The sequence below is a fragment of the Lygodium microphyllum genome, chromosome 7 (genome assembly GCF_053477565.2).
Source record: "Lygodium microphyllum isolate KBCC chromosome 7, Lygodium_microphyllum_v1.1.10, whole genome shotgun sequence".
Classification (NCBI taxonomy): Eukaryota; Viridiplantae; Streptophyta; class Polypodiopsida; order Schizaeales; family Lygodiaceae; genus Lygodium; species Lygodium microphyllum.
The window spans coordinates 126,893,973-126,912,575 of record NC_141141.1 but is presented as its reverse complement, the minus strand read 5'-3'; the positions used below and the strand labels follow the sequence as shown (position 1 = coordinate 126,912,575).

General features: G+C 40.1%; 1 protein-coding gene across 2 annotated transcripts in view; it reads left to right on the top strand.

The window, feature by feature from the left end:
* Positions 1-14,666, top strand: part of LOC148033924 (uncharacterized) — a 29,468-nt gene extending 14,802 nt beyond the window's left edge. The window contains exons 2-6 of one of the 2 annotated variants that reach the window (XM_087681911.1): positions 3,539-3,674; positions 5,061-5,097; positions 5,197-5,433; positions 5,520-5,567; positions 14,138-14,666. In XM_087681911.1, the coding sequence (XP_087538037.1) occupies positions 3,547-3,674; positions 5,061-5,097; positions 5,197-5,433; positions 5,520-5,567; positions 14,138-14,476 (789 nt within the window). In that variant the 5' untranslated portion in view covers positions 3,539-3,546 and the 3' untranslated portion in view covers positions 14,477-14,666. The remainder of the gene's footprint in view (positions 1-3,538; positions 3,675-5,060; positions 5,098-5,196; positions 5,434-5,519; positions 5,568-14,137) is intronic. The other variant, XM_087681909.1, reaches the window with a different exon arrangement.
* Positions 14,667-18,603: the final 3,937 nt, after the last annotated feature.

Below are 18,603 nucleotides of genomic sequence, written 5' to 3'. Positions count from 1 at the left end.
ATCATTTAACAATCATTTTCTATACTACTAGTTTGTTTACTTTTCGTGATTGGATTGCTACTTTGGTGGTTTTGTCTTCGTACTCTTGGTTGGTATTGGAGCCATCTCTGGAGGTCAAGTTTCAGGCATGACTACGACACTTGCTCAGCATCGAAGCCATTCGAGATCGAGTACGGGTATATTCCTACTATCTTGGTCGTTAACCTTTCCTTGCTCTTTATGTTTGGGAGGGTCAGATTCTCCTCCTCCATCCATTTGATCCATTTGCATGGTGGATTGCTATATTGGTGTTTTTTTGACTAGCATGGAGCCATCTCCCAAGGTTGAGATTTGGGCTTGCTTGTGTCACTTGATCAGCATTCAAGTCCTCTCCCAAGATTGAGTATAGGCATGTTCAGTATATCCAAATGGGCGATTCTCCTTTGGCTATTCCGACTAAGAGGTGTTGGGTCTACCTTTACTATCAGACTACATTCTTCATCATGGTTCTCATCACTATATGAAGATTGATATCAGGCTTCTCTTCCTCCTTTGGCATCGACATCCATAGTTGAGAGGGGGTTCCTACCCTTTCTAGTATTCTACAAGTTTTGGTATTTGTCCTTGACATCAACCTAGATAGCTTGTTTGTTTTTTGATGTGTTGGATCTAACCATCCCTTTTCATTCTCCCCACAGGGCACAATTACTTGATAGGCTAATGTTTCAAAAAGATGTGAAAAATTACACGTCTCTCCCTTTTATACCTATGTTAGTGTGACAAGGTATTATTATTAATTCTACACTAAACACATCTTCTTCCTAGCTTTTTACGATCCATCTCGTCCCAAAGGTTTTTACCCACAAAAACAAACTTACAAGAGTTGGAAGAATGGATAAAACAGAGTACTGCTCTGTTTTCAACCCTATCAAGTAGGGAACTGAATGAAAGATTGAAGACATACGGATTTAAATGAAGAGATGGAAGTAAGCTGCAGCTATACACATGATCATGAGCTCTTCAAAAGAGTTTGAAGCCCAAGTCTTCAAGAAATAGACTCAAAAGGAAGAAAACAGCTTGCTGTAAGAACAGACCCTGTGGAACCAAATTTGCCATAACTTCTAGAAGAAGTATCCAAATGAAGTGTGTTACATGTCAAAACGTTACTCTTGAAGAGTACTTTGAGAACTATGTAGGTGGCATTATTTTGAAAATTTGACAAAATAAAAACTGTTCTAAAACAGATTGCTGTCAGGACCTTGTCTGCACCATAACCGGCTCCACAATAATTATGCTTCAACCCACTAATGTGTTTCGTAGATAAGGAAACTCATCTAATATAGATTCGGGCCTCCAAGAAGCTTCTTCAGGTGGTAAACCTCTCCATCTAATCAAATATTCAATGATAGAGCAAGAGCGAAGCTTCTTTGCATAATGACCTATGATAGCCTCAGGGATATGATGAATAAGACCATCGATAGGTGGCAGCTCATCAACTGTACCCACAAAAGCACCATAGAAAGGCTTGAGCTGACTAATATGGAATACATTATGAATCTTAGCAGATGAGGGTAGTTCCAGTCTATATGCCAAGTCTCCAATGTGCTTCAGAATCCTGTAGGGTCCATAAAACCTGTGAGCAAGCTTGTTACTGGATCCATCCTTCAAGGTAGAGTAACGAGACTTCGGCACTTTCAGCAAAACTAATTCTCCTTCTTGGAGCTCTAAGGGTCGTCTCTTCTCATCTGCATACATCTTCATCTGATCTTGGGCTTTCCTAAGATTCATCTTACACTGCTAAAGAAGGGTTTGCATTCTTTTCAATTCTTATTTCCCATGAGGATTGATTCTCATTGAAAATGACTGTGCGTAAGGGCACCTTATAACTATATGTAGTCTCAAAGGGTGAAACTCTAATTCTAGCATGAGTGGAGTTATTGTAGGTAAGTTCAGCCAAGTGCAACCAAGAATCCCATGAATGTTGCACATCATGACAGAAATGGTAAAGGTAAGTCTCCAACCACTTGTTTACTCTTTTTGTTTGTCCATCAGTTTGTGGATGATAGGCTGTAAAAGGAGCTAATTTAGTGCCCATGGATCTGAATACTGCCTATCAAAAGTTACTCATGAACTTTGAATTTCTGCCATGAGCAATCACTTGTGGTAATCCATGTAATCTAAAAATCTACTTTATAAATTGACCAACCACCTGTGAAGCAATGAACTATGTCTTGGTAGGAATAAAATAGGTTGCCTTGGTAAGTCTATTCACCACCACATATATACTATTCCATCCCTTTTTGATAGTAGATAAACTAGTAATAAAGTCCATGCTAATGTGTACCCACTTGCCTTTAGGAATAGGTAGTGGTTGTAACAAACCACCTAGTTTATGGGTATTGTCCTTATTCTGTTGACAAGGCATACATTGCATAACAAATTCTTTATATCTTTTCACAGTCCTTATGGGTGTTGTCTTTATTTTGCTGACAAGGCATATAGTGCACAACAAATTCTTTAATGTTTTTCCACAGTCCTTTCCAATAAAAGCTTTTGCTGATCTTATCATAGGTTTTAAAAACTCCAAGATGTCCAACTAAAGACGAAAAATGCAACTCCTCCATAATTTTCCGTGTAAAAGAAGAAGTAGAGGAAATAACAATCTTGCCATTTAACCAGATTAGGCCATTTTTAAGTTGATAGTGAGTTTTCCTCCATGAGACCTTGCTATAATTTCTGAAAAACATGACTGAACTTATCATCCAAAAGATAGGCTTCCTATAATTCTTCACAATAGACGTATTCACAAAACTATGTGTATTGCCAGCAAATTTGCCAAACAAGAAACCCTAAATCCTATGCTGTTTGATGTCTTCTATGAGCCTAGAAGATACTAAAGGGAATCCCACTAGATTTCTAGGAGGCTGAGAACTTGGCTTAGCCATTAGTATGTGTTTTTTGTAAAGGCTGCCATTGATCTCAGCCTTTGAGAGATTCCAAAGATCTAGCAATTAGTCCTTGAACATTGCACAAAATTTCAGTGACAAAATACCATTTTTCAATCAAGAATTCATGTGTCAATTTGAGCAGATCATCACCCATCATTTTGTGCTAGACCTTGTAACAAGTTAATCAGTGAGTCATACTCAACTCGATCCCTATTAGCAGCTTTCTTGGATGCAACTTTATGATCTCTTTGAAGATTGATGATGATTTGAGTTGTGACTGAAACAGCTACTTAAGAGAAGAGAGACGACTGACCCTAGATTCATGTGTATTTTTGGTGCTCTTGCAATCCTAAAGAAAGTTGAGGTTCATGTAGTAGGCTACAAAAAATTTGGGTGATTTTGACAACATTGTCCTTGAAAATGGCTTAGTTGATTTGTGGAGCCAAAATCTCTTCGACATAAATTCTAGAAGGATTCTTGGTATTCACAAGTTGTGCAATTGTCTGTTAATCTACATACAATGCTTGATGCGATGGGAATATGAGTCTGGATTCTATAAGCACCAGTAGTAAGAGCTTTTCAAGTTCCATTTTATGAACATGTTTTTTTAGGTGGAGGAATGGTACCTTTGTTTCATTGGTTGAGAAAGGGATCCAAACACCCCATGCAACATGATGTGCTCAGGGAACATCCATTGGCTCTTTCTCAAAGGCCTGCTTACAACCTTTTACAACAGGTTTTCATCAGGTGTACTGAAATAGGACAGTGGTTAATTGGAAATATCTTAAACCTGACCTGTAAATAATTTCTGAATTTCTTTTTTCTGTAAAGGTTGCTGAAATTAAAGATTACTTGGAAATATCTTAAAACTTGACTGTAAACAATTTCTGTATTTTATATAGCCATCTCTACTTTAATAATACACATTGAGTGGAGTTGGGAGCATATTAATATGCGATGCGTGGGATTGGTCTCAAGACATAGGAACATTGTGCCATACAATTTTGAGTTGAGGGATGCATCCCAAACAAGGTGGAACATCCCTTGACCTTTGCCTAGGAGCCAGCTCCCTCTTCCTCTGTGTTGAGGTGCAAGACAAATGGGGGACAGGTGATACCAGATGTTTTGGCCTGTTCTTGTTATTTTTGGCCCATTTTGCATACTTCTTATGTACCGCCTCTTCTTGTGCAAACACACAGCAGCTTGCAACCTTGCATCTCACTTAATAGTGCAAAACTTCTCCCATCTCAGCCCATGCTGACTATTCTTGCAATTCATTGTTGCATCTCAGCTCAGGCTCGGCCAGTTTTAATACTCAGTTTCTAATCTTGGCCCATTCTAATCCGTATTTCATGTCCCTGTCCCTTGGTTTTGCATGTCTCCCCTTTCCAGGTTTCTATGGTTGAGAGAGGTTTTGATAGAGACAAGTTGATGTAATACCGGTATAATTTAGGAGGAAGTCAAGCCTTCATGTTGTTGTGTACTCGTATATGTGCAATGCTTCTTAGTCATACATTGGCAGGAAAGAATCTTGTGCAGGCCACATGAATGCGCACTAGCTCAACTAGATTAATTATGCATCGCACAGAACTCATAGGTCTTATAGAACCAAGCATCCTGTTGTAAAGTCCACTAGCACAAAGAGAGAACCTATGCTGCAAAGTATTCAACGGCTAAAGCAGAGAAAAAAAACTGTGAGGAGAAGAAAATCAAGAAGATAGTGCACAAATTCTACTACTATCGCGAAAGAGATATGCATGTAGGTGTACACATTGTATATGTATCAGAATCAATGAAGCCTTTTCCTTGTAAGAGTTTCTGTCATGTTATTCTTTGCTGACAAGTAGTCTAAAGATAAATTTAGTTGTGTGTTGGAGGGTGTACTGTGTAATACTAAATTTGATGCATTAGCCTACAGTCAAGGTCATAAGGGTACCAGTATTGAGTAGCAAAGAAAGGCAAAGTTGCATGTAGGTTTAGAAATTATCTTCCTTTGCTAAAGATTTGGTTTTGAAGGTCTAAATACATTCGGTGGACAGGTCTTAGATTTGTCAAGTTCCAGTGAGTTTTCCCACTGGTATGTTGTTATCTACTGAAACATTTGATACCTTACTGAAGTGACTGCTTTTGCAGATATGATTATGCTGGTTATGGCCAATCATCAGGAAAGGTGAACTTGTGGATTGCTAATTTTTTACTGTTCTTCACATTTTCTGGATGAAGTGGCTTACTTCTTTTTGGTCTTTTCCTTTGCGTTTGTTCTGAACAGCCAAGTGAGTACAACACATATGCAGATATAGAAGCTGCTTATGAATGTCTTGTACGGGATTATGGTGCTAAACAGGAGGACATTGTTTTATATGGCCAGTCCGTTGGCAGTGGACCTACCCTAGACTTGGCAACACGCCTACCAAAGTTGCGAGCTGTTGTTCTGCACAGCCCTATTCTTTCAGGATTGCGCGTCATGTATCCTGTGAAAAGAACTTACTGGTTTGACATATACAAGGTGAAGGACATCTGTGTCTGTCTTGTGGGTTCTCATTCTTCTACTCAATCGGTTATGTTTGACATTCTTTCACTATTCATTTACAGAACATTGACAAAATTGGACGTGTATCTTGTCCTGTTTTGGTCATGCATGTAAGTATTACAGTTAACATTATTCCTTTTGGTTGCAGTTTTTTTACATATGGAATTCTCAGTCAACACTAATGTATTTGTCCTTTACACCTCTTATTAAAGTTCTTAAGCTTACTTTGGATCTTCTATAAAGTTCACTTATCAAGGCTATTACACAATGCGTTAAGGCCAGGACTTTATGCATACAATAAATTGACACTACTAGGACATTAATAAGGCCACTCCATGAAGGTCTGTATGTAACTCAAGCGTACGTTGGATGCTTATGACTCAGCACATCTAAACTGCTAAACCTGTACCTGTTTTATTTTCACTGGTTAGAGGAGGGTTAGGCATCACAATGTATTTTTACTACCCACTGTTTGCGGAGCATCCAAATTTAACAAAATTGAAAACCTGCTTTGTCTCAGAACATCCAAAAGCTTCATCATACCAACTTTTCCTGTGAATTTCATAGAAAAGAAACCAAATTTGTAACTTAAGATGTAGTTTGACTATTGAATGCCTTTTGACATGTCCAGGAACCTAATATGAAAGCATTCAAACTCTCATATTGCTTTTAGTGTCTAACATTCACTTACGGTCGGTAAGTTTTAATTAAAATGCATAAGATGGGCTCAAAAGTACCTTCATTTGATGGGATGTTCTTGTGGTTGGTTCTGCCTCTGCCTTCTTGGCCCCTTTTGGTTCAATGGGAGGATGCTTTTGCCTCGTCAGAAATGAATAGAACCTAAGAGATTGTTGGAAATGGGGCTTTTAAGTTTTGAGCATAAAACATAGAATCAGTGCTTCCTCTTATGGCAAGACAAGTTCAATCTCCTAGCTTGACCGTAAATAAATGTATTCAATTGTATTCACATGGTATGTAGCTTATACTAAAAGGTGTCTTACAAGCACATTTATGCATGTAAGGGATTATTCTCTATATTTTCCCTTTGGGTGATGGATGATTGAACCCATCATCCAACTCTATTAGCATCCTTTTAGCTAGCTTTTGGCTTTCCTTGTAACTTCCCTAAAGCATTTTGGTGAAAGGAAAGAATGAAGTACTACCACAATCAATCAATTTTTCCATACTCAACTCAACCTGATCTCTAGAGAGGTGGTTGTGGATCCCAACATGAATGTTTGATGGGAGAAGATAGGATTACTTGCAAGGGGAATAGCACTCTGACTGTCAATGTGGACCAGGGTAGGACTAGAGATGGGAAACTAAAACTCATAGGTAAATGGCCTCCGTAGTAGCACCCTAATGATATTGAATATCAATCTTTTATTATACTCTGTCCATTCACAGGCGGTATCATTCACATAGAGGAAGGGAAAGAGGCTAGAGTGCTGTGGCAGTGGCCGCAAATCCGTTCATCAATTGGCTTAATGGAAGATGTCATGAAAAAGAGTGAAAGGTTTATTAATATTTCGTTCTGGTAGTCTTTTTGTTGGTTCATGTTTTCTTTGGTTATGCATTGTAAAAGTATGAGGAAACGAATCAGAAAACCTCTAAGAAATATCCTCTATATAGTAGGGAAGGCCTTGGTCGATACTGGAGTAGACAATCATGGTGGATTATGATTCAAGTTACTGTAGTAGAGCATTCATGGTGGTATTGGTCCATGTGGAGCGCACTGAGCAGAAACTCTTAACCTCTTGGCAAGTCATAAAAACCTCTATCTGAGGCACTTTGTTGAGTACTTGCATAATCAACAGATCCTCAATGGTGGTATTGGAATGGAAGAGTGGAAAGATACATTATTCTACCTCTATGCTTCTCAAGGGGTAGTAGCGGTGTCCTTTTCCTCTTCCTCCCATCTCATGACGTTTTTGCAAATTTCCTTCATATAACAAAAAATTTGGAATCAGATTGGACAAGGGATTCCACCAAGAGATTAGATCTATCCATCGCATGCAGAGTATACTGCACACTAGCTGAAGACAAGAAAAGAGAGGTGTTGGGCCAAGAGACAGGAGAAAATCAGGAAGAGAGAGGAAGCATGCGATTGCCCTCTTCTAGTAACAAACACTTCATGGCTTGCTATATGGATCTGTTCAATTGGGAAATTGCATAGGGAATGTTTGTTTGTGGTTTAAAAAAGTAAATCATGCTTCCCACTGATTGTTAGTGGAGTGAGATATGAAAGGGTTACAGATAGGTTTCCTGCCCTCAAACAGAAGAATGCTGAAGTAACTTGGATTTGACGACATCCCCCTCAACTGTAGTAAGTTGAACACAAGATATCAGTGCGATGACCAAGATTAGGAATGCCAAAGGTGGGCTGCAAATTGGCTTTAAAATCTTCTATTTTGTCCTTATTCCCCTTAGGGTGTAGCATATCCTTGGCATAGAGAATCAATCCGGGTCCATCATATCTCATACAGAGTGCTCTCAGTTGAGCTATTTTGAAAAGTCCCACCAAGTAAGCAAAAATCTTTTGATATCAAGCTTGTGGCGTCTACTTGAGGCCACACAAAGCCTTATGCAAACAACAGAATTTGGCCTCAATTACTAAGGCACCTTCCCTAAGTCACCATTAAAAAAGGTGGATGTAATGTCCAACAAATGCATATGCCAATTGTAGTGTGCAGCCAAAGGAATAGTTGCACAGGTAGTAGTCCTTCAGAGATAGATGCAAATGGTTTCTCATGTCTAACCTCTTTTTCAGCATACCCCTTTGCAACCAATTGAGCTTTGTAACAAGCAATGCTTCCATTAGATTCACATTCATCTTAAAAACTACTTCTTGCCGATAGTACACTTGCCCTTGGGCAAATCACCTAGCTCCCATCTACATATCAGTAATCGTGAGTATGTTTCCACTCAATGCTCATCATAAAGTGCATCTTCCACACACACACACATTTCATTACATGTTGCAGCCAATTATTTATTTCACAAAATCATTTGATGCATAATGAGTGGCTGCCTGTCTTCTGCCGTGAAGAGGGAAAATATGTTTAGAGGCAACAATAGGCTACTTCTTGCACACTTGCAAAGGCAGGGCTGTAGTTGCAGCAAAGTAATATTCCAGCTAACAAGTGCATAACCAGTTGTGGTCTGAATAATACAATTGCTCTCTTTACTGTAACTAATTGAGACAATTATTTACTTTATGATTATGAAATTGATGTGAAGGAACATGTGTGTAAGCTGGCACAGAAACAGCATGTGAAAATCAATGGGCTTGGATCCATTTGATGCCTTGTAAGAAGCAATGGCTTTCAATGTTGTATAGGTAACTGATTTTGAACAATACAAGGTGTCAAGATAGCATCCACCCAAAATCTGTCAAGAAAAGACTTCCCTTTAAACACACATCTAGCCATTTCTGTCGGTGATTGGTTGTTGCATTCAAGGCAACCACCCTATTCTAGTGTGGTGTGCAAGTTGTTACGTGTAATGGATGATTCTATGATATAAAAGAAATGTATCAAATTGATATGATGTGCAGTCTCTCTTTTTTGAACCACCAACTTGCAATGATTAGGATTCTTTGTCATAGTAAGAGAATGGGGAAAGCAAGCAGAGACATCTTGACTTTGCTTTAAGACAAAAAGGCCATGTGTGACTAGTGGTGAAGTCATTAATGAATGTGATAAATATATTTTCAAGAGATGGTGTACACATGGACACATATAGATCACTATGGTGCAACAAAAAATTTGCAACTAACACCAATACTTTCATTCTTAAGATAGCTGAATCTACGCATCTTGCCAATATCATGTATCATATAATGCCTACAAAGACAGGCACAAGGCTTCCAAATTTTAGGTAACCAAAGGTTTCATGCCGTAACTTAGTGTTGGCTGCAGTTAGCACATCAAAACGTAGAATTCTTGTTGGATTGGATGAACAACTCAATAGATAAGATGTGGAGTAGAGAGTGAGAGTGAGAGGAGACACAAAGATGCATTCAAGAATACCTTTACTAAAATGAATCATAAGAATGGATGTACAAGCCATAGCCCTAAGGTTATATAGACTTATACACTAAAGTGTGTTTACATGGGAAAGAACCTGTGTCACACAAGAGGGTAAAAAGGCCTGGTGGATAGGGTGCATTTACACCAAAACGACTTAGTGAGGAAAATACAAGGTGTATTCAATAAACACGCCTGGAGGGAATGATGTGAACAAAACAGGGATGTCATAGGTCAATCCCTAAATGGAAGTAAGCCTAAAAGCTTTGCGAAAAGCGTCAACTTTTTCTTTGAATAGAGCCTTGGTGAATATGTTTACTATGTTATCCTGTGTAGGCACATAGACTAAATCAATTTCCCTTACATGGAGTCTCTCTTTGACATGGTGATAATGCACTTCAATGTGCTTTGTTTGTGTATGAAATACTACAATAGCATTTGTCACAGTGGCCATGAAAGTGGCTTAGTGCGAATGTATTAAGGGCATTTCGGGGTTAGGGCAATTAGTACAAATGTACTAAGGGCACTTCGAGGTTAGGGCACTCGAGTTCTATTTATAGGCCTCAAGGCCCAATTGCACACATTCATTGTGTGATCACTACCAAGGTTGCATTCTGTGCAGTACCGTACAAACATTCCATACGGTACCATGCAGTGCTCTGTGCATTCCAGCAGGTGCTGACTGGATTTGACTGTTGCAGATTGCGTGCGATTTTGAAATTTTTACCTGTTTTTCTGGCAGTTGCACACATGAACGTTGGATCTTGGTTGATGGGCATTATGTACCTTTTGAAAGTTGTTCTCCTCTAGGCTCTTTCTAGCTTCTTATCTCCTCACTCACCTCAGTCCACTATAAAGGGCAGCCCGCCCTTCTTACCTCCATCCAAAAATCAGCCGCCTTCTTCAATCTTCCCCTCTTGGGCTCAAGCTTGAAGCACCTCCAATATCTCTTCCACTTGAGTGTTCTCCCCTCTCCTCTCCCTATTGCTCTACCACTTGCTCTCCCTTTCCCTCACCTTCTCTTTCTCTCCTCTCCCTCTCCTTCTCTTCCACTTCTCTCCCTCTCCTATCGTTGTCCCTCTTCCTCTTGCTCTCCCTTTCCTATCCCTTTCTCTCACCTCCTCTTCCTCCCCTCTCCCTCTCTCTTGCCCTCTCTCTCCCCCTCCATTTCATCCACCTCCCTCTTCCTTGCCCTATCCCTATCCATAATGCCGAAGTCTCTTCCTGAAGCTTTTGGTCTCTACACCACAAATTTTGTGAAGGCCTTGAGGAATGCAAATTACTATTGTTGGACTTGCAAGTTTTGTGGGAAGACGATGACTAGTAGCGTGATGAGGTTCATCATCCACTTGACTAACGTGAGGGGTCAATGCAGCCCATGTCCTTCCATCCCTCAATCCGTAGCGGATGAGATCATGAAGTACTCTTCCCACTCCTGTCAAAGTGGCCTTGTGTCATCGAGCATGGCAAATGCTCAAGAGGAAGTGGTTCCCCCCGACTTTTTGGAGCACTCAATACATGACTCTAGTTTCGACTCTTTAGACCTATATGGCATTGCAATTGTTTTCTAAACTCTAGTCTCTAATTCATGAAACTTTGTGATGATTGATCTATCTTTAAGTTGCACATTATATATATATATATATATTTATATATACATATATATAATTCTACATGTATTTTTGAATGAACGTATCAAACAACGTATTTTATTTTTGAAGTTTTTGTGTACATTTTGTACCGCACTAGTTCACGTACGAATCGTATCATACTAAACATATGAAACCACCCTGATTACCACTCTTGGACTATTGGCTTGTTGGTGGATGCATTTGTACACCGGGATGGTGTGGGTTGGTCGTATGGGATGCCAAACCCTTGGGATGCAGTCGTGACTCGGAGTGTTGCTATCTCCGAGACTCGGGGTGAGTGAGTCTAATGTCCAGTCCCTTTTATTGTGAGTTTGTGTGTCAAGTCTCTTGTGTAGGTTGTATCCTAGGGGGACATTTCACTGAGAGTCTACCAAAAGCAGGTGGGAGTCCTCCAGAGGGAGGGCGGCACCACCAATGAGGTGGCAGCAACAATCTGGTGTGGGAGGCAGCAATAACTGGCTGTGTGGCAGTTTGCCTTATTGGGCAGCAGCTTGTGTTGACTAGAGGAGAGGCTGATGATAAATGAAATGCTGATGATGGAGTGGAGTACTTGCACAATCTATGAACAAGGGATTAGGATGAAAGCCCATGGCATGCCCTTAACATACGGGATTTTTAGGCATTTCTCTGACTGCCAAATTAAAAGTCTGTAACGTATTACTTCCTTTCGGCACTGTTTTGTGGAGCTAAATTTGGACTTAATGCATGATAATTTTGTGTTAGTGCAGTCTAACTTTGGTTGCCCAACAAGGTGCTCTTTCAGTTCTTTGACATGAGTAAGAAATGCATCCATACTGTGGCCTTCTAATGTTTTTTAAAGACTCCATTGTTGTAAATAAGGACATATGCTTCATTTTAGATCTAATAGAGAGATTTAAACGTATCGCAACTGCAAGTACTTTTAATTCTTGCATGATTGAATGTGTTGAAAGATTCCATACATTAACGATAAAGCAATAAGAGCATGTGCAAGAACATCCTTATCTCAAGACAACTTATGTAACTTTTGGTGACTGCCTTCCAAGACCTGTTTGCCACTATTACATGCTTTATCATTACAGTTTTGTCTATGCCCATTTTTTTCGAGTGATTAGTCCGATTGCTTATACACAAGTACTAACCTAAAATTTGTAGGAAAAGCCCCAGGTTTTGGACTGATATGCTGCTTTCCAGAGTAACTGTAACGTAGAACAGCAAGGGTAAAAGAGCAATACCTGTCAAACGGAATGCTAAATTGGTGAACAAGCTGTGGGGATGCGACCAGCATGTTGAAGAGCCCCTGACAGGTTTAGGTGGGTACCCTAAAATTTGGCTGATTGGACAGTCACTGGTAAGGTGGGCACAATTAAAATCTGGTTGCCCGTTGCCCATCCAGTGGGCAAGGTATCCAAATGTGATTTAGGTGACTGTAACTTAATTTAAGGCCAAGCTTACATATAAAAATTTAAGATTCTGAGAACTGCAGCGGAAGCATGGAGATTTGACAGGCTGGAGAGGTTGACAATTAGTTGGAGATTTGACAAGCTGACAAGCGTGGCTGCTGGAACTTCCCGCATTTGCCAAAGCTTATCGATTTGAAAATTAACCCAGTGAGCTTGGTGACAGCACGGATGACTTTGATTTGACCTTGTCGAGCATGTAAATTGTGTACGATTCAATTTCTTTTTCAATCGATTCTTCTCCCCTGTACCAACTGCATAAAATCATTCTATACCTGAGGAACAACAACAGAGAGAGAGAGAGAGAGAGAGAGAGAGAGAGAGAGAGAGAGAGAGAGAGAGAGAAGGGGGGTATATATTACTCCCACTATGCCAGAATAAATAGAAAGTACAAACTATATTGTTAATAAGCATTATATGGGTGTTTCGACCAGGCAAAAACTCGACTTGAAAGTGCATGGCAATAGGGTGTGTTCCTACCAGAATGACTCAGAGGAATACAACACACTAACTAAGAAAAGCTACTGAGAAATATTTGGAGCTTGTGGTTATCATATCGCATAAGTTTCAGCAAGTCAATTTGAAGAAATAGGAAGGAAAGAAAAGCCCAAGTACTTGAGGATTTGGATAAAGATCATCCACACTCTCCGTGGGAGATGGGGAGAGGATGTAGGGTGGCTTGAGAGGACGAGGAAGAGGAGAGAGGCCTTTGTGTGTATGTGGGACTGGGGAACTTTCTTCCATATGGCCCCTCAGATGGTCTGGCACTAAAGCCCACTTGATTGGTTGTTCACACAACTAGTGTATTTATGATGTACTTAGACACTCTTTATAGAGTTCTTTGTACTTCGTATTTTTATCTCAGGGGACTTCTCCGAGGTGTGGTTAATATAAATTTCTTTTTTCTGGGGAGAATATACAAGAAAACTCAAAGAACTTGGAACCCATGTTCATCTTCATTTGAGGTAAAACTGAATAAGAGTAAGTATGCTAGGATAAAAATGATGCGCATTCGACCAGTCGCAAGCAATTGACAGCCCAGGGAATAAATTTATCACAATGGTTAGTGGGTCTTTTCCACCCTGATGTCTTGTATCTTTTCAGTCTTGTTTAGATCTTTTTCTTTCGGTTATTTGTTGAAGTCATAACAAGAATGATAAATATGTTGAACTAACTGGCATGCAAGTCCTCCAAGTTACACTGAGGTACTATGCGAAACTTGAAACATCCAGTAGTTCATAATTTTATCGTAAAGGAATCGGGATGGATTTTTTTCTCTACTTAAATGAATGTGCTGGCCTTGACCGAGGAAAGGGTTATGAAGGTATTACCATGACTCCGCATATTATATGCTGTAGGTGAAAGCTAACTACATCGTTTCTATTTGTTTGTAGCTTCAATTGCCTTCTCACTGGGGAGGATGGTTAACTGGTATTGAAAGAGTCGAGAAATGTGTTTGAAACTGCTCTAATGGTTTGTTGAAAGATGGCTGTTCCTGACCTGGTTCTGTATTGGCTGGTATCTTCAAAGCGAGTCTCTAATTTTGCAACATTTTTTGCAGGGCACATCAGATGAGGTGGTGGATTGCTCACATGGCAAGCAGTTGTGGGATTTATGCAAAGAGAAGTATGAACCGCTATGGTTAAAAGGAGGGGGACATTGCAACTTGGAGGTCTACCCAGAGTACATAAGGCATCTCCGGAAGTTTGTCACGTCATTAGAGAAATCCTCAGTAAGTAGGAGTGGTGCCAGGAAGAGTACAGATCGTGTGGAGCATTCAAGAAGAAGTGTGGACCGGTTGGAGCGGTCAAGGAAAAGTACAGATCGTCCCGAGCACTCCAGGAAAAGTGCTGCTGATGTACTTGAGCAATCACGAAAGAGTGTTGATGGAAAGTTGTAGTTCTCATCACCTCTGCTTGGTGAAAGCCACTAAAAGCCTGTTGCTGGCATCTCAAATTCAGCCTGGAAGCTTGTGATTCAAATGACAGATCCCGGATGGAGCATTATAACCTTCTGACACTCTCACCTTCCATGTATAAATTCTTTAATTTTAGCATCATCTAAGGAATGTTCAGTAATGTTTCTCATTTCCAAGCTGGTTCTTTGATCAAATTTAACTTCCAAAGTTTCTGAGATGTTGGAAGATGTAATGTGTCTGTGATTTCACTTACTGGCGTAATCTCTTGGGATGAATGAATGCATGAAGTAAAGCTACATCAACATCCGTAAGAGGCCAAATAAGGCTTTCAAGTTATCAAAATGTCATTCCTCTTGGGTGGGCTGCAGTCACGGGGCAACATCTGTATGTGAGAGAACCATACAACTGACACAAACTATATATTACAATAGACGGTTTCTCCAAGGCCATTGCCCCAGTACATTAACTGGCTAGCAATATACAACTAATGAGGCGGGTGCAAATTGAGTTTTAGTGCATTCCAGGACATGCGAGTGTCCATTTATCAGATACTATTTACCATGTTGAACCTATCCAAGTTAGTGAGTCTGACACCACTATTATACTAATAAAAAGGGGGGAAGTGCCTCAAGTTGCATGGCTTGCACCCTCAGCCAAGAAGCCCGCACTGTGCATACAAGCTCCATGAGTCTTCCTCTAGTGCTAGGCGTCTAATGACATAAGTGGTGGATAGGTTGCTGCTTGGAAAAGGACCTTTATCACAACTGGTGCTGCCCCCAACACTGTTCTCAATCTGATGTGGTATTGATACCTCACCATGTCTTTGCACAGGATACTTGCCCTAAATCATGCGAGAGATCTTCCCCAGGGGCTGTGCCATGGTCTAATTTTGTAATATACATCTGTAGCACGAAAATGTTTGCTGTATATTTCTGAACAGGTTAAAGTCTATTATACCTAGTTGTAAGCTTGCTTAAAACGTCTTAATACTGTTTATATCATTTGTATAAGACACTATTTATATAGAGAATCAACAAGGGTGTTTGTCCGAAAAGAAGGGTTTTTAAATTAGAAACAGAGTCATTTTGGTGGGTCCCTTAACAAAACTAAGATACGATGCCATGTTACATAAATGTACAAAAATAAGAATGTTTAACTAGGTTGACATGTTCAGCTCAGTAAAGGAGTTTGAAGTTTTATATGCAAATCTTGCATGTTTGTTATGTAGTAGTTTTACTGATGGTGTTTAGACATGCGTCGTGTTTCGAAGTGAAGTATGTTTGTAGATAAGTTTTTGCGTTGTTTAAATACATGGAGGATGTCGAAAGGAGAATATGTATGCATATGTAGTTGGAGTCATTGATTGTGATTTTGAACGTTCATATTTCTTTTAGTTATAGGTGCCATGGCCAAGTGGGAATAAGAACGGAATAACCGCATTTTTCAAGGTGATATCTAGACAGGGTGAGGTTCTTGTAGGCAAGCCATCCGTTTTGAATGTCCTTGTTCTTTCAATGAGACGGTTATTATTTCATAATATGATGCATGCGAACTCATGTTGATCGGCTCTTTGGAATACTTGTCGGCTTGGCTTGACTACATTTTCGAGTAAATTGTAATATCTTCCATTTTTGTGATCTGCTTGGAGCATTGGATTGAATGGAGAGATTTCATGATGAAGCTCCATAATTCTTTCGATGGATTGCTTGTTGAGGATGCAAAGCCCTGTCCTTGGATGTGGATGTTCTGCTATAGCCATGTACTTTTGGATCAGTGAATTATGTAGCATGTTGAAAGTAAACACATCCGCAATATCGGATGTAGTCAAGTCAATTTCAGTGGATGGCTGTAAAAGCGATCCATCATTCCAAGAGACTAGAGGGTTATCGAGAATAGATCGATGGTCCAAGGTTTTGTTCGCAATCGCTCTTGTTTTGCATATGGAGATGGATGTATCAATGATGCTCAATAGTTGAAGCTGTAACGACTTTACATTGAGAATTTGTTTTGCGTAGTCTGGTAAGAGTGACACCATGTATTTGTTTCTCTTTCTTTGCAAGACATGGTCCGCATTTAGTTATCATCATGCTGACTTCGTGTTGTTGGCATGCAAGGATGAGAATAGTGCTTGACAAAGTCATTGTAACTTGTATTTCTTATGTAGATGGATTGTTCTTTTGTGAGTTGACATCATGATGTTGCATTGTGACTATACCACAGGATGTGTACATTGTTAATCTTTCAATGATACTTTCACATTCTGTTACCTAAGATGATTTGAATTTTTCTTTGTCGTATCAAGTTATAGCAAACAATTTTTGTGATATTTTGTAGAAGCCATAGTTTTTCTTTTTTTAGAAGTTTTGAAGGATGCCATGTGACTATTTTTTCATAGCGTCGATTGATGCTGATGAGAACAATATATTTTTATCATAAAATTGCAGTACACTTGTTTACAGAAAAACATCACTACTTGATATAGGCCTAATACCGACGTTAAAGGCGACGAAAATGTAAATAACAAATTTTCCCCTGTCATCGCAAAAAGCGTTGTTATTGGCGACGCCATAGAATAGTCAGTATCAGCGTCACTATTTGCATCGGTATCGTCGCAAATAGCGACATTGATAATGATGCTAATAACGACGCAAATAATGACGTGTGTAGGTAAATTTGCGACGCTAATAGCGACGATAATAGATTTTTTTTTTTTTTTGGGTGGCAGGGCAGATATAGCACTGTAAGCTTTATTTGGGCCATACAAAATAATTTCTGCTCTGTGTACAATGCTCGTGTAAACAAAAACAAAGTGTACTTAAATCATACACTGATACATGAAATAAATACATGATCGCATAATGAAAGTGATTGGTACAATCATGATAAGATATTACTACTACATAAAAAATGTCTACACAGATCAGGCGACCAAAAAAGAAGGGTGTGAGCTCCAAGGATCCAAGGGCGAGCTACATATCCTCGCCATTCGAAAGCTCGTCCCATCGCGTAAAGGAGCATCGAACGAACTCTGCAAAAAAAGAAACTACACATCAGTCCACCATACAATAATGCATTCTAATTAAACATGGTAACTACGGACAAGAAAGATGAGTGACTTACAGGGCCGCTGTGTCTATACAATCGGTCAATCAATGCAGTGAGACTGTGCCTCTGCATATGGAGTCTCAAGGCCGGTCGGATCACGATTTGTAATGGAGTGCTGCAAAGAAAACAAAATACTAACTGTTAGAAACATGATTGTCAGTACAAAGGATATTGCAAAAAAATAAGCAAGCAAAACAAAATAAAAACTTACAAGTCCTCCAGATATGTCCTATGGTCGCCACTCCCAAGATGATGGACCATTCCGGCCTCTGGTCGTGCCCTCGCCGCCTCGCGCTGCTGACTTCAATATCCTGGAGAATTTGTAGCCTCCTTCCTCAGTTGGTGCCAATCATCCGCGTCTAGCCACTTGGGCTTTGTAGCCCCACTCTTGAGTGCCTTGCATGCGTCCGATCATCTATGTGACATATATGCACGCACGTAGTCCATCATCCAGCCCGTAGAAAATCTATCTACTGTGGCTGGAACCGGAAACTCCTCATGCAAGGATGCTACTATGTAGTCCTTGCTCCCCTCCGGTATGTTTTTCCAATGATCTAAGACGTGCCGAAAAACTTGTTGGCACAACTCTCTCATGCGAGCCATCACCCTCCTCTCCTCATCATTCATGATGATGGCTCCTGACCTATCATCAACAAGATAGGCATATCCCTCTGGGTTATGCCTAAGATGGGTCCTCTCTCATCTGCGTCCACGCTCCTGGACATATCCAGGAGACCCCTGTACATTCAGTGTACCGATCGGGGTAGACAACGAGACAGACACCACGTCCGTGCCTCCACAGCAACCACCTGAGCCACGCTCCCTAGAATTGCCACAAGAGTGAGGAGTCGCACGTGTATCCCGTGCCGACCGCGGGCTCACTGCCTCCGTATCTCTACAACATCCCCTAATCCTGAAGCACTCCCTCTCTCTGGCTCACGTTTGGAGCATTGACCTCGTTTGCTCAAAGCTGAAGCATTTGATCGCGTCGAAGTAGATCTAAT